Consider the following 15,803-nt stretch of genomic DNA (forward strand, 5'->3'; position numbering starts at 1 on the left):
GAAATTTCCTTCAAGGAGAATATGCCTTCGAATGGAATCCTTATTAGAGCCGATGAATGACCTCATCTTCAGTGTTATTGCAGGAACATCAAGAGTTACGTTGCTGAAGGTACCATCACCTATACAAGTTTATTCAGACCCTAGGGTGTAACTGGAAGAATCTACGAGTACACCAACACAAATCAATTAGAGCTTATGATAGACAAATAAACACACTAGCAGGCTGCATTTGGCCACCTACAACTCCACGTCTGAAAGTAGTCATATCATACAAACTTAAGATTATAGGTTGTGGAAACTCTTGACTCCAGATAGTCAAAATTCCATTCTGTACACCGAAATACTAAAAGCTTGTAATAACTTGCTGTCTGTCTTCAAACCAGGACCAGATTTCCACAATAAGACTTAGGAATACAAATGTAAGCTCTATTCTGTTATTGAAAGAGACCCTGCCAGCAATTATCAACTCATTATGGCTGGCAAGGATCTGGAAAAGTACAAACAAAATTTTGTAGTTCAAGTAAGAAATTAATACTGCCATAGCAAGAATGGAAACAAATTCAGGTAAAAAAGGGAATCGTCCCTTTTATTTGCAATAAGAATTTTGTAATCAAGTTATTCAACAAGCACCAGCCACCAAGATTTCTTGGCTGAGATAGAAACAGCAACGAAGGAACAATGCAGCTACAAAGAAAGGTGATAAACAACAATCTATCAATATAGAGACAGACTATATCAAGTAGAACGAGCTCCTAAGCTCCATTTAGAATTCAGACATAAAAAAGGCTAATTGGGAAAACCTTGCCAACAGGAGAGAGAGATTATACTACTGACACATGTTGAACTGGAATTACATTACTAAAGTTGTGACGATGATGAAATCACACGTGGCTACCTTAGGTAAGCTTTAACATAAAACTCCTTCACACGTCCTCGAACAAATTGATAGAGACTCCAATGCGGCCCAGACAGCATGAACAATGTTTTGGACCATAGATGCACCTTCAAAATTGTCTCAGGCACAGCCTGAAGTAATATTTCAATATCCAGAAATCACGGGTATTTTGGCAAGAGCATAAAAGATTGCCTTAGTCACGAAATCAATGCTGACCCCCTTCTTCAGAATGCACAAGAGAACCACATCTTGGTCACAGCCAAGTGGCTGAGCGGACTAATGAAGACAAGAACTGATGAGGCTCTCACAAGATTATCAAATTTTCAGTTAAGATTTAATAACTGTCTATTATCATTATGCCGTTATGATTTTGCATTCAAGCTCATGGTCACTTCTATACCATTGAAACGTGGGTTTCTGCGGCATAAAAGTTCACTCCAAGCAAATCCACAGAGAAATAAATTATACATAGCATAATATTATATAAATATTCCTCTTATCCTAAATTTGTCTCCCAAAGCTCTCTCAAATTTTGCTGGTTCTGTATTTTTTCATTTTTTCTTTGTTGGTTTATGTAATGAATGATGAGTTACTACCAAATGAATGCTAGTTCCAGTTTCAAAATCCAAAAGCAAACTTAATAGAAGGAACCAATGTGTTATTCTAATAAAAAGATGCAATCATCCAATTAAAATATAATAAACATGGTTTTCAATGCAAGCCTCCTCATGAAAAAACAAGCAAAATGCACATGTAAGTGCAAATTGTTCAACAGCTCAAAATTAATACTGATCAAAAATGAAAGAAAATATTATTTTAGCGAGCTGCCTATTAGACAAGTCAAGAGAATGTAGCTATGCCAAATGGTGTATCATCAGTTGCCTCTGCTTTGATCTGATCATATCAATGATATAAATCAAGCTGCCTTGGAACCAAACATTCAGAACCCAGATGTCCCTCTGCAATAAGCATAGCAATCTATTGTGCATAACAATCTAAATGACCTCAAGCAGCCACCCTCTTTGCAGTGACAGAGTTGCAAATTGTAGCAAATTCCGGTCCCTGTTAACAGCATAAAAGTCGAATAAAGAAATATTAGAGTGTTTTATCTCGAGTAATTGATTGTCAGATGTTCTAAATATGAGCTCTTTTCAACTAGGAGCAGCTGTTTTCCCACATACAGAAAAACTGAAGAATATCTCACTGCATGTTCACACAAGGATCCTAGAAGGTTGTTTAAAAAAAATCAAACTATTCAACTAGCAGCCACTGCTAACTCCCATATGGTGAAATTTACAAACTGATCATCGCACATTTCCATAAGGTTCCCCCAAGGATGTTTCTAAAAAAAAAGTTGAAATATATACAGTACATAACCAATGACCTTAAATTCTAATTATATTTGTATTCTTTAGAGAACTGATAAAAAGCAGTTAAGTATCATGTCAATACAAGAAAAGGAGATATAAACAAGCAACAACAAGCTTAAGAGAATTTAAATGTCAGATTCTAGCAATAAAGCCTTCCATAATAACGTAGATACAAATAAATTTAATTCCTTAAAACATAGCGATCCCCTCATCCAGCTCATGTGATGATTAACTCATTTAAGTTGATGATTACCTTCAAAGAAGCACCACCAACAAGAAAACCATCTATGTCTTCTTTCTTAGCCAGCTCTGCACAGTTGCTTCCATTTACAGAACCTGCAGGTAATAGCATTGACACAAAAAGGTTTTAAACAAATTAAATAAAACCACAAAATTAAAAGCTGATAAAAAGAACTGTGATACATGAAAAATGGCCAAGAGCATGATAAAATTCAGTAGACCAACTCTATCAAAACAAGAAACAAACAAAATTAGCTGAATTCCCGTGGATACATGGAATTAGAAACATAGGCTAGACAGGGTACATAGTAATATTGTATAACAATGTTTTCCAAAATTGTAGTTATATAGCATGAGGAAGTTCCATTGAGCGTTCATAGCGATAAAGACAAAAGATACAATAATGTTTCTATGAAACAATTGATTAGCTTAGATTACAGATTGCAGTTCATACTTCTGCAAACCCTGCTAGGCCAAAATGCCTAGTCGCAACCAGTGTGAAGTAAACAATGGATGCCATGTCTTCAGAAAGGTATGACAACTGAATATCAAATATGAAACAGGAACTTGAACAAACCTTGGAACCCCAGGTCAGGATACGAGAGATTGGAAAAGATATGTAAGGCCAATTCAATAGGTGTCAATAGAGGTGAGCAGCTGGATTCAAGCATGTTTTATGAAGGTTGAACACATCTTTAGGATCTTTCTCTGTTGTATGTGGAAGAATATTTCACTAATACCTAATATCTTGAACACTTGAGTATACAAAGCACTGAGAACGCATTTAGATGTTAAAATGAGGTGCCAGGAAAATTCCTTGCAAGGGAGAGGTGTGAGAAAAATTTCGCAAGGGAGGTGCAGGAATAAGAAAGCAAGAGCTTGAATATATTGGCAGGTTAGCACCAAAGCCCAAAACCAAAAATTACAGAGATGGAGGTATAGATCCTTCAATGACTTATGAAAATGTACGCTTTTCGAGAACCAAAAGCCACCTAAAATAGAGGTCTGATCCATAAAGATCTGAAAAAGTAATCAAATTATTCCATCTACTCCTAAAAGCATTGGCCAACCCAGGATCAGTCATCAAAAGGGCTTACAATAAGAAATTTATTCCATGGTGACAAAAGTCTCATGTTCAATAGCCAATAGGTGATGATTTCTGACCAATGGCGATGGTAATAAAAAATGCCAGGTAATACAGGTGATGATTTTGATTATGCTTGTTTCAACATTTGGTAAGTTGACAGTTATGAAACTGTGACTCAAAAATATAACTGCCAGTCTGCTGTATGCAGCAGTTTTGTCACAAGAATGTATAGTTATTATAACTGCATATGGCATGTCTCTTCAATTCTTCAATGTTTGAGAGTCCTTTCATGCCTGATAGGACACTCCTCAGCATTATGAGACCAGAACAGTTTTCTGTGCAAGTGCATGAGAGTGAGAGCAAGTGTGGGAGATGTGAATAGGTGATGTATTGGGAAATAATCAGATGTTCTTAGTTACAATTACTCTGAGCCTCTTATAAGTATGTCCATATCACAATTGAGAAGATAGAAAACATATTAGGTTAAGGTTACACTCAAAGAGCTCTTTGTATTGAATTCATTGAAAAGGGAATAAGAAGATTGTAATTGTGACTTCAAGCTGATTGTCCCCATCTTTTTATTTACAAGATGAAATCTTTGTCTTAATGTGGTTTGCATCTCTTCTATTCAAGAAATGCACATACTCCATACACATTCTACTAACCAAACACACGCTAGTACTATCGACATTAGAGTATATCCAAGAAGTTGCAGCATAATTAAGGAAAAGAGTTGCATATTTGATTCCAACAAGCAATGTTTGTAAAGAAACTACCAATCATTTATCATTTTGAGGCTGTGGCAAAGAGAGTTTTCATTATCACCTTAGATATGGCATCTTCTTTGTTGACCATCTAAAGTGACATACCTCCATAAATAATTCTTGTCTGAGATGCAACTTCAGGTGAAACATTCTTGGACAACCATTCACGAACTGCTAAATGCACTTCCTGAGCTTGTTGAGGACTAGCCACTTTGCCAGTACCAATGGCCCAAACGGGTTCATATGCAATAACCACATTAGCCCAGCTCGGCACACAATCTGCAATCCAATGTATAATATTATGAACACTTACTACAATACACTACATCCTAAATTTTAACCAAAATCTACAATCAACCAACACCGACAGACATTTGAGGAAGAGGATTTGGACAATTTTTACCAGCAAATGCCTTTAGTTGTTCATAGCAGACATCAAAAGTTTTCCCTCCTTCACGTTCATCCAGTTTTTCTCCTATGCATGCAATCACCTTGAGATTCTCACTCAATGCATATGCAGCTTTTTTCCCAATAAACTGCCAAAAAAAGTTTCACTGATAAAGTACTATATCTTACTCTTAAAGGAAAACATTACAGTACACCATTCCAGTGTATTAAAAAAGCTAAAAAGACATTACAGAAGTAAAACTAATAATCCTTGTGTTTGTGATGACCACTAATTATTATGTGGAAATTATCAAACCACTTGCCTATTATTTTGAACATATAAGAAGTACAACAGAGCTCTGAGGATCCACAACTTTCACAAAAGACTACCGTATAATTTTAAGATTACCAAGTTGTCCTCTCCAATAACATGTCTACGCTCAGAATGCCCAAGGATAACCCATTCACACCCTATATCCTTCAACTGCTCCACGCTGGACACCAAAGGAAACAACAGGGAACAATGTAAGTAACAAAAGATCTATATGTCAAATGCACTTGTTTGAAGTTTACAATAATGAGCTTCTTTATGCGGGAAAGTAACATGACTGCAAATGGATCTGGCATATGAGAGGTTATGCATAGTTGACTAGCTATTGATAGCTATAAATCATTACAAATGAAAATCAACAATCAAAGACCTTGATTCCAAAGACAAGAGAAACGGAGAGTCCTTTTATCATTAATTTAATTCACATTTTTCATACTAGAAAGATGAACTTCAAAGCTTTCAATCCTTGCATTTCTATTAGTGTCACTGTGACTTTGCAGAAAGATTTTACCTCGTATTCTCAAAATCTGTATTCATCCATCAGATAAATAAAAAACAAAGCACCTTACATTGATTGGAAAACTGCCAACTGGATTGTAGGTAAGTTAACATACCACAGGCTTACTCTATGCAAAATTAACTCTGCCTTTGGTGCAAATATTATTAAAACTGTAAACTCTGTGGATTATCTTTCTGATGTCATAACTAAGTTCAGAAAAATCTTCTGCAATTGATGCCACTGGACCAATTTACTGTTTCCAGTCTTATGTATGCATGCACGTATTTTCTTTCTTTATCACCCAGCAAACAATTGTAGGTAGACTGGAGAAACAAACAAATTCAATCAAAGCTGAATACCATGCTTTCCACCTTAAATTTCAAGGTGCTTCCTCTCAAGCAGCTTCTGGACAACATTATTTTCTCCAGGAATATATTCATCCCTTAGACAAAAAAATATCAGACTAGAAAGAACAGAGGCTGTCATAATACATGGTTAACAACAATTACCCTCATATTAAAAGGATGGAAAGTTTACAGACTCCGTAAACTAATATCTTTCACATATGATGCATCTGTGTCATCTGAAATGTCAAAGAAATCCATATTAAAAGGTTTGAAAGTTAAAAACACTTATTACTGTGAACCTTGAGGAAAACTTATAATAATAACAATTATATGGAAAGATACGCCTAAGAGAGAATATATTAAAATTGAAGCATAAGTTTTTACAAGAGGACGTGAATGGACAAAGGAAATAAGGGGTAAGTCCCCATAGACGCCACAGCAATGGAGTTCCAGGGAACACAAACAAATGAATTTCCTAAAGACAAAGAAGAACCTAATACTGCAATACACTACATGGGTATTGGAGTTTACAACGCCAATAATGCTAGCTAAAACGGAGATAGAAGAAGAAGCCCTAGTATTGAAAGTGTTTGAAGTGAAAACAACATTGCTCGTAGTGGCAAAAGAAGAAAGAAGATTACAGTTAAAGTAGAACTAGATCCAAGCAGAGAAGACATTGAAATATAATAGGCAACAAAGATTGAAAATGAATAAATAAAGTAGAATAAGTATGTACAAGAATGCTGGAGGATCTTACCCATGAAATAATGAATTGAAGAATTGATTTACAAACTTGAAGCTTGTAGGCTATTGTCGTTCTTCGCTGCTTTGGTTTTAGCTACAAGCCTATATATAATGGCCAGACCAATAGATGAAATGCACAAACATGAGGTGTCATAAAAATGAAATCAACTCTGAGAATCTCAGTCATATTGAGAAAGTCAGTAGAAGCCTGGATTCTATTCTGGGAATAGTCGCTCTACAGTTTAGTATGCTTTGGAAAGTATTCTTATAGTAGAGGATCATGCATCAAGGATGCAGTGTTCTTGAGAGTTCAGCAAGGGACTTTGAAGATGGCTTTTGGTCTATATAGCAAGTTTTTGAGCTATAGAGATGGACAAAGGCCAAGTCCAGTAGAGACTGAGTTGAGATGGTCTTGTTGCTCGAAGTCTAAATAACTATGTCCATGGCATACTGAGCCTTACGGATGTCTTCTTGGGAAAGTTACTGCACAACAATTTTGAGGAGTTGACTCTACTCTAAGAAGCTCTGCAAAGAGGCAAAAAGCTGAGGATGAGACCAATCTACCAACATTATCAGATTTCCACAATCCATAATTTGAAGCAAATCCTTTTCTGGATTCGATTCTGTGTTTATTTAGCATCAATGTTTCGAATCACACTCCATGATCCATCATCAGGATAAGTGAGAAGGATACAAAGATATGAAGACTAGCCAAACAAAGAGAAATAGAAAGGCAAGGAGAGAGAATGACACACAACACAAGGCAAAGAGGAAAAATAATAGAAGAATTAAAAAACCCAATTAAAAATAAACCGATAAATAAACCCAAAAGCCCAAAATCACAAAAGAAGAAACATAGGACAAAAAATAATAAAAACAATAAGCCATGAAAAACCCAAACAAGGAACAAAATACAAGAAGAAATGCAAATGTAACAAAATAAGAACACCCTCATACATGCAAATTAATTATAATAGCACGCTCTATAAACTATAGTAAGCAAATAACAAGAAGAATAAGAATAGTAGTATAAATTAAAGAAAACTAATGACAAAAATACAATAAGATAAAAAAGCCTTAAGGTTATATATATATATATATATATATATATATAGAGAGAGAGAGAGAGAGAGAGAGAGAGAGAGAGAGAGCAACTAAAGAGAAGAGGGCCAAATATAAGAAAAAAGCACAAAATAAACTAAGAAATAAAAATAATCAATAATAAATAATTTTCTAAAAGGGAATCTAAAAACTAAACAAATATAAAGGGACTCGAAAACATAATTGAAAAGCTATTGTATGAATAAGAACTAGAAAGTAATAAAACCACACAGAAAAAAAAATTAAATAAACTCCTCCCCATTTCTGTCAAAAATGGAATTGGAGAAACTTGAATGGATTGTAATGTCCCCGTTTCCTAGGTCGGTATCTTTTGCAGAGATTAACCAATCAGCAAGGGTCCAGTAGGTTAGTTCGGGGGATAGAGAGTCTATTAAGTCATCTTGTAGACCTTTAGGAAGTTTGTGTGACGTTTCAAGAGCCCCCAATTTTTAGGAGGGGCCCTAATTTTTAAAGAACTAGTAGATTCACTTTTTGAGCATGTGGAGCCTTGCAGAGGACATGATGAGCCATTTTAGATGATCAAAGACATTCTCTTATTTTCTAGGAGAGTACTTACTTTTTAGGATACTTGGATATGGCCTGCTATGTTGTACGAGTTATTTGGAATATCAAAGATAGTTTTCCTGATCTTTAGGAGGGGTCCTATTTTTTGAGAGGAGATTGGCAGTTGACCTACTATATTTAGACATAACTTGAGAATTTGGAGCGTCATCAGTTTTAGTTGAAGAGGTCAGGTGGTTGGCTTCAAAACAAATATTAAAATATTAACTTAAATGTTTTAAATTAATAAAATAAAGTACTTTGATTAAAAAGTAACTTCATCATTATTTAATAAAAATGTTTTAATAGAAGTACCCCCAAGTGGTACGCCCACCTAGGGAGGCATAAGGTTGTTTTAAAAAGACTCTTTTCTTAAAATAAAGAAGGCCTGTAAAGTGGACACCACTTAGGAGAGCAATGCAATAAATTATTATAAAATAATGAAACCCTAAAATAGAGTTAGAGTTGGTGAAGGAATAAAAGAAGTCATTTTTACAGGAGAAGTTTGGAATTTGCAGAGCTCTGACACTTAGGGCAGGCATCACAGGCTATAAGGACGAGATCCCTAGCAGATCAGACCTCCCAAGATTTTGATTTATTATTTCATTAAGAGAACTGGGAGAAGGATTTGATTTTTCTACTGCTACAAAGGGTATTGGCAGAGTTTTATAATTATCATAACATTCAGGCACAATACATCCAGTAACATCTATTCCTACAGCTAGATGCTCCTTTGTCTGCAAGTACAACTGCATCTAGAGGTGACCCAGGTTTTGGAGCACACACAGATCAGCCTTCAGTTGCTGCATCAGACTATACAGATTCATCAGCATCAAATACATTAGCCCCAGCTAGACGTTTCACTTTGGGCTTGCCTAGCAATCCCTAAGTGTTGGAAATCAGAAATATCATTTCAACATCAGACTTATGAGACCACACTTGGCTGTTGTACAGAATAACTTCACAATTGTTGATAATTATATGTGGTTATTTGCGTTGGAATTAAGGTCTGTTTCAAACTTCATTTGTTGCAAATAAAATCTTGAGTTGTTCAATAATTTATTGTTTGCATTTTCAAGTTGTTGCTGCTATTAATTCTTTTTTTATCTTCTATATCTGAAAAGACAAAAAGTCAAAATTATCAGAAATTGCAAAAATAAATCCCAAAAAGATAAGAAAAATGGAAGCTTCAGAAAAAATTCGGAATTGGCATTTACAGATCAGGATAGGGGGCTATTAAATGGATCCTGAGGAGTGTGGCTTGAGATTAAGGTCATGCCCATGAAGGATGTAAGCAGAGAATTCTACTGCTACATTGGGAAGCTAAACAAACTCTAAGTTAGAGCTATTAATAGTTCAAATGTTGGATGTTTCTTGAGGAAAGGCCTAGGCCCGAATTGCATTGGGCAGCTTAGACCCGGTAAAGTATTGAGTCTATTGACAGAATGGAATTTTGTGGGAAGAAGTCAAACTCTTGGAAAAAGTATATAGCATGAGGTGCTATGCGAGTCCAAAATTACAAATGAGCTAAGTTCCCGATATGCCACAAAAAGAATCTTGCCAGATAATTTCTTGCTGCTGAAGTAAGTTAGAAAAAGAGAAAGCATTAAGTGTGAGCATAATATTTGTACATCATTTGAATAAGGCTTGTGAGTTTCTGAAATGACATTAAGGAAGTGTTCTACTCAAGGAGTAAGGACATATTGATGGAGAGTTGTTGGTTCCTTTTGGGGTGTCCTTGTTATTATAAGTGCTTCCAGCATTGCCAATTGTTTCTGACATGTATAAAGGAATATTAGCTAAGGGATGGTGAGTTTGAGGAAGTGGGTGTAATTGCTCATCTGAATGAGGTTTGTGAGTTTCTGAAATAGCATTAAGGAAGTGTTCTACTCAAGGATTAAGGACATTTTTGTGGAGAGTTGTTGGTTCCTCTTGGGTGTTCTTGTTATTAAAGTGTTCCCAGCACTGTCAATTGTTTCTGACATGTATAAACAAATATTAGCTAAGGATGGTGAGTATGAGAAAGTGGATGTAATTGTTCATCTGAATGGATCAAGTGAGCTATTTTACCCCAATTATATTGTGTAATGCATCTTTCTTGTATGTGCATTCGTGGCATCGCATAGTATGTTTCTGAGTTTCCAATAGATTATAGAATTGGGAGGTGGGACAACTTGGAATCACAAACGATGATATGGTCTTCCTAATCTACGTTTGAGAAATCTCTGGTCCTTATAGAAATCTAGCCCCCTGACCACTCAGAATAGGCTTCATTTTCTTTTCCTCGTCTTCATCATCTCCTTTGCTAGAGCAACAAAGATCCTTCATCCTTGTTGTTGTGCAACAAGAGGTTGTAGTTTGTTGTGGTTGAGGAGGAAATTGTACAATTTTCTTGCTTGATTGAAAAATATTTTGAGGTTTCCCCTTGATCCTATTTTCAATTGTTTCTTTTTTGTGTTAGATGGGTCCTAGAAATTGCGGCCACCTATGTGTAGCTTGTGTAGGGCATTGCCCTTGTCAAAGAATGGCTTGATAAGAATCAAGCCTAGGAGAAAGACATAAGGAAAGGTGCTTGATGATCATCTTTACCTAGCCTAGACTTGTCCTAAGCAAACAAAGATTTTTTCGCAATTATGGAGGAATTTTTGATCCCTTAAACATGAGTTTCTAGCTCCCGAAGGAGAACTTGATCCTATATAAGTATCTTTCAGTAAGAAGCACTTCAAAGGATTCCAATTTCAAAGGAATATAATTGAGAATTTCCTTCATTTTATATAATAATGTCTTCTTCATCTTCCTAATCATCAGATCTGCATTTGTTCTAAAGACCTTCAGGTTCTCATCTCTCTCAATGTCACCATAGGGGTTGATCCTATGGATGATTTTTACAATAAATCACCCCAATGCCTCAATCTTGGCAGCATTCCATTCCAAGTTCTCAATTTTCTTGCAATTTGAAATTAACTAGTACTCTCAAGGTATTGCTTTTGGTAAAATGAGAACTATATTCTACGATTGTAAGACTTGCTCCTTTCTTTGCCACATCTTGTTATTCCCTCTCTGATTCTAAGTTCTCATCAAGATTCTTGTATTACTTGACCTCCAATTGCATCTCATGAACATAAAGAATACTGACCCTAAATTTTCTTTCAAATTTTGCAATCTAGCTTTCTAGCTTATTGCACCCATTAGGGCTCAGTAAAAAAATATACAAAATCTTTCGTGTGAGCAATTCCTTATTTTGGTCATGTCCTTGATTTCCTTGTGGGCTTCTAACCTTGATTGGGATTTAAAATGAGGTTCCAACTTTGTTTAAACCCACTCCCTACTTGCACCTTCTTTTGAAATCATTTCAATTCCCTTCTGCAACTCAATTTTAAATTGAACCAAGTACTTATAGTTCGAAGTCTAGATTCCCTCGCAAAGTCTACTCCCTACTACATATTCATCTCCATCCCTCTTGGGCTGAAATGTTAGATAACTGGGGAGGGGTGAATCAGTTCTAATCTATTATTCTATAGGCCTTAATAACATTTTTCACCAACTTAACTTTCTTAAACTTTCAGATTATTAACTTGGTAAACATATCTAACTTCATAATCTTAACTGATAAAACCTTTAAATTAAACTATCAATTTTTTGTTCCTTAACACACCGTGTATTAGAATAAACATCCAGCTTATACTAAGTTGCAACATTAAACAATTAACTTGAAATAAACATACAACACAATAAGTATTCACACATTTTGAAACAAGTATTTAACGTGGAAACCCTATAAAGGGAAACCCCCCCTGGGAACCAGCAACCAAAATATTTTTACTCTTCAGAAGTGAGCTTTGTTAGGAACCAACCTTGTTTAAGCTTACACACACATTTTTAATATGACCTTGTTAGAGGATATTCACCAAAGATCATCTAGACCTTATCACTCCTTGACATTTCTAAAGAGTGGCCTGCTCTAAAGAACTTACAAACATTACTATTGAATATTACCATATAGGATTTCAAAAGACTATAAGGTCCACTCGAGTAAGATATTTTTCTGCTACAATGCTAAGAAAGTAACAGTCAAATGGTCTGTTAGGTGTTAGCAGTGCCTTGCTTGTTTCAGAGCTTTGTTTTGCTCAATCTCTTTCTTTTGATCCCTTTTTGGCTGATTCACACACTTCACACTTCAACTTAGCTCTTCCTCTACTTGATCTTCACAATACTGTTATGCTCGGTGCACCTTATCTTTCTTCTTCAACCAACATCAGCAATCATCTACATTAGCAACAAAGAACATCTTTTTGATCCTTTAAATAGAAAACTTTTGTCGTTCCAGAATTTGAGGTTTTGTCACTTAATTACAATCATAGATCTCCATCAAATTTACATTTATTGAATCTAAATGCTTGAGTGCTGTCAAAATCTTGTGGTGGTTCCAAAATCACATGAAGTTCCCAATGAGTACCAAGTGTTTTTATAAGTAAAGTATTGATATGGTTCCTAGCAACAACAAGGTTCCTAATGAGTGCCTAATTCCCCCAAGATTTTAAGATCCAAAATAGATATTATAAGAAGCTTTTAAAGACTTATCAGTTGCAAATGGAAGCTGTCAAAGCATGCTTTAGAACAAGGAACCTTTCCTAAGGTTCATTTTCTTAGTCTAACTCTACCTCAAACTTGAAACGAAGAAGAACGAGGTGTTTGTCAACAATTTCATGCAATTCTCAAACCAACTCTAGCATCATCGAGGTTCCCAAGAGTGTCTAGTTCTCAACAAGATTTTAAGAACCAAATAGATCTTATAAGAAGCTTTTAAATAGTTCTTGGTGGAGGGTGAAGTTCCAACAATATAGGATGCTTATAATTTGATGGCACATGTGCCTAAATCAATTCTTCTAATTTACTTTCATTATTCTCTTTCTTGTTGCTTGTGACTCTATGGCCCAATTGAATAGGCATAGGCTCAAGTCCACCTAATGAATCTCAAATGATTCATACAAATCATGAACATTTATAGTAGTGAAGGAAGAAAACACTCAAGGTTGTGCACCCCACTCCTTCCTCTGGATGCAGGAGGTGTGTACTCCATGTGGGTGCATTTGGAGAATTATGAAGACACAATTATTGTCACCTACAATAATATTGTTCTTCAACCTTAAGTTCACAGCTGCCACGACAAACTCAAATAATAATTTCAACCTCCGCTGGGCATTACCAAGCCAACTATAAGAATCATAAATATTTTTTCCATGAATGCTCCCGCAATAACATTAACTACATTCAAGCCTATTAAAATATTAAACTCTCACAAGACAAATTGAACATTCACATTTTTATATGCTTCATGACAAAGCCTTGCATAGCAAATGCTTCAATTATATATGAATCACTTACAATATTGATTTGAGACCCACGACTCATTTGCCCATAATTCTCAGAATATATAATATATAGGATATAAAATATTCAAAATAGAATATAAATCTCCAATAAGATCACAATCAAAACATAATTATTCATAATAAAATACCTTTTATTTCCATAAAAGAATATAATTTACTTTAGGAAATCCAATCAATCAAATTACTTCAAATGATTTAATTTTGTATATTTCTTGTAATTTTTTTGTGTATATATATACAAATGTACCCAAATGCATCCAACAAAACCAAAACAAAAATTCCACATATCCATGTACTGGGTTTTCAATGTATCGGGTTCTCGTATCCACATCTGCATCTGGATTCAAACCAGTATGAAATATCCCCAGTAGATATTATCCCGTTATTTTGAAATATCCCCAGTAGATAGTAACCCGTTCTTTCTCAAAATAATATTCAGAATTCAAGCATATGAAAATGCATTATAAACCAGCAGTATAAAACCAGTAAATTCTCATAAAATTCCTTAAAACATGTTATTGCATTATACAAAAACAATACAATAACCAGCATTCAAAATCCAATCTAAAACACAATTTTACAGTCACATTGGAACACTAAGAAATGAACCTGTAAGCATACACAAGACACTTGATGTGATGTCTCTAGGGACAATGGGTTTGTGTCCACTGTCTATCGGCACGAGGGGCTACGTCCTCACACTAGCTAAAAGCTTAAGCTTTCTAAATAACTCTCACAAGAGAGAAACTGAAATCTGAATCATAAATCAAGCATATCCAAATGAATGAGTCTCTCTCCTTTTAATCCACAAAGTTGCGACTCTGACTCCTTTCTTGGCTTTTCATCTTATCTCCCCTTGTCATTTTAGCCCACTTTAAAATACTAAATTGACCTTTTATAATTTTAATCTATGCTCTCAAAGTCAATTTTAATATTTTATGAATATGCCTCTAAATTTTCTAATGTCCCAAAAAGGGGACCTTACAAATCTTCCCTCCTCGAGATTGCTTGTCCTCAAGCAATCAGTACCAAGATCCCATATGAATCTGCAGGGAGCTCTGTAGCACAGTCTGAAGACAAATCCTACCACACTGCGAAGCAAGGTGTCTGAATGCAACCCATCGATCAACCAAATCCCTGGATCCCATATTAATCTATGAAATATCCCTGCATTCATAGTTTGTACAAATCTGATTATCATCGCATCCAATCTCAAACTAAGTAGAACTACAACAAAATCCTCAACAAGCCATAGATACATACAGTCAACACCTGGATCCTAAACCCTATTGTCATGACCAGCTGATATGATGAAGTAGAAATGTATCAAGGAGCTATGTATAACCTAGTAAATGGTGACGACCCGACCAAAAAAGTTGATGTAAGAAACAAGCTGCTCAAAAGTTGAAAACAACACCAAGGGCACATCAAATACCATACTGTCATCATCAATCTGGAGAACCCCCAAGTACATAGCTGCTATGAGTAAGAATGAAGCTGAAAAAACATTCCCTATGATTGAAATATAACTCTCATCAATACTCCACCAAGATCTATTCGATGGCTGATGTATGAAATCCATCCAACTCCTATATGGGTTGAAATTGGGAACCATGTTTGGACTGATCAAAGGACGAGCGACCGTAATCAATTCACCACACCAATCCTGTGAGCAAGATTCACCGCTATGAACTATATCTGGGTCCAATATTCTTAAGTCAAGTTTATCCTCTTCATGACAATCAAAAGGAGTTCCCTTGTTTATCTCAAAAAGGGGATTATCAAAAGTCCAATCAGCATCCACTTCAAACATGCGGTTGTCTATAAGTTGAATGTGATCTGAAATTTTGGTACTTGGTCTTTTGGGACAACTGTCCAAGTCATAAGTCTGTTGAATGTTGTCAAGTTTATCAATTACTTCTTGAAAAAACTCATGCCTCTGTTTACCCTCATGCTCCCAAAAATGGTTTGTGATCTTGACCTGATTTTCTACTTCCTGAAGAGAAATCTAAGCATCATCTAATGCCTCATGAGTATACTTAAGCTCCCTATTGAGCTCCATAATCTCATTCCTTCCTTTATTT

The 15,803-nt window shown here is 35.4% G+C and overlaps 1 protein-coding gene across 1 annotated transcript in view; it reads right to left on the minus strand.

Annotated features, from left to right (window-relative positions):
• Positions 1-1,553: 1,553 nt before the first annotated feature.
• Positions 1,554-15,803, minus strand: part of LOC149578448 (triosephosphate isomerase, chloroplastic-like) — a 59,284-nt gene continuing 45,034 nt past the window's right edge. Inside the window, exons 5-9 of the mRNA XM_089829188.1 lie at positions 5,153-5,237; positions 4,760-4,892; positions 4,462-4,635; positions 2,519-2,601; positions 1,554-1,957 (exon numbers count right to left, since the gene is read on the minus strand). Coding sequence (XP_089685314.1) covers positions 1,901-1,957; positions 2,519-2,601; positions 4,462-4,635; positions 4,760-4,892; positions 5,153-5,237 — 532 coding nt within the window. The 3' untranslated portion in view covers positions 1,554-1,900. The remainder of the gene's footprint in view (positions 1,958-2,518; positions 2,602-4,461; positions 4,636-4,759; positions 4,893-5,152; positions 5,238-15,803) is intronic.

The sequence above is a fragment of the Cupressus sempervirens genome, chromosome 1 (assembly GCF_028749045.1).
Source record: "Cupressus sempervirens isolate cs-2001-9-10 chromosome 1, ASM2874904v1, whole genome shotgun sequence".
NCBI lineage: Eukaryota > Viridiplantae > Streptophyta > Pinopsida > Cupressales > Cupressaceae > Cupressus > Cupressus sempervirens.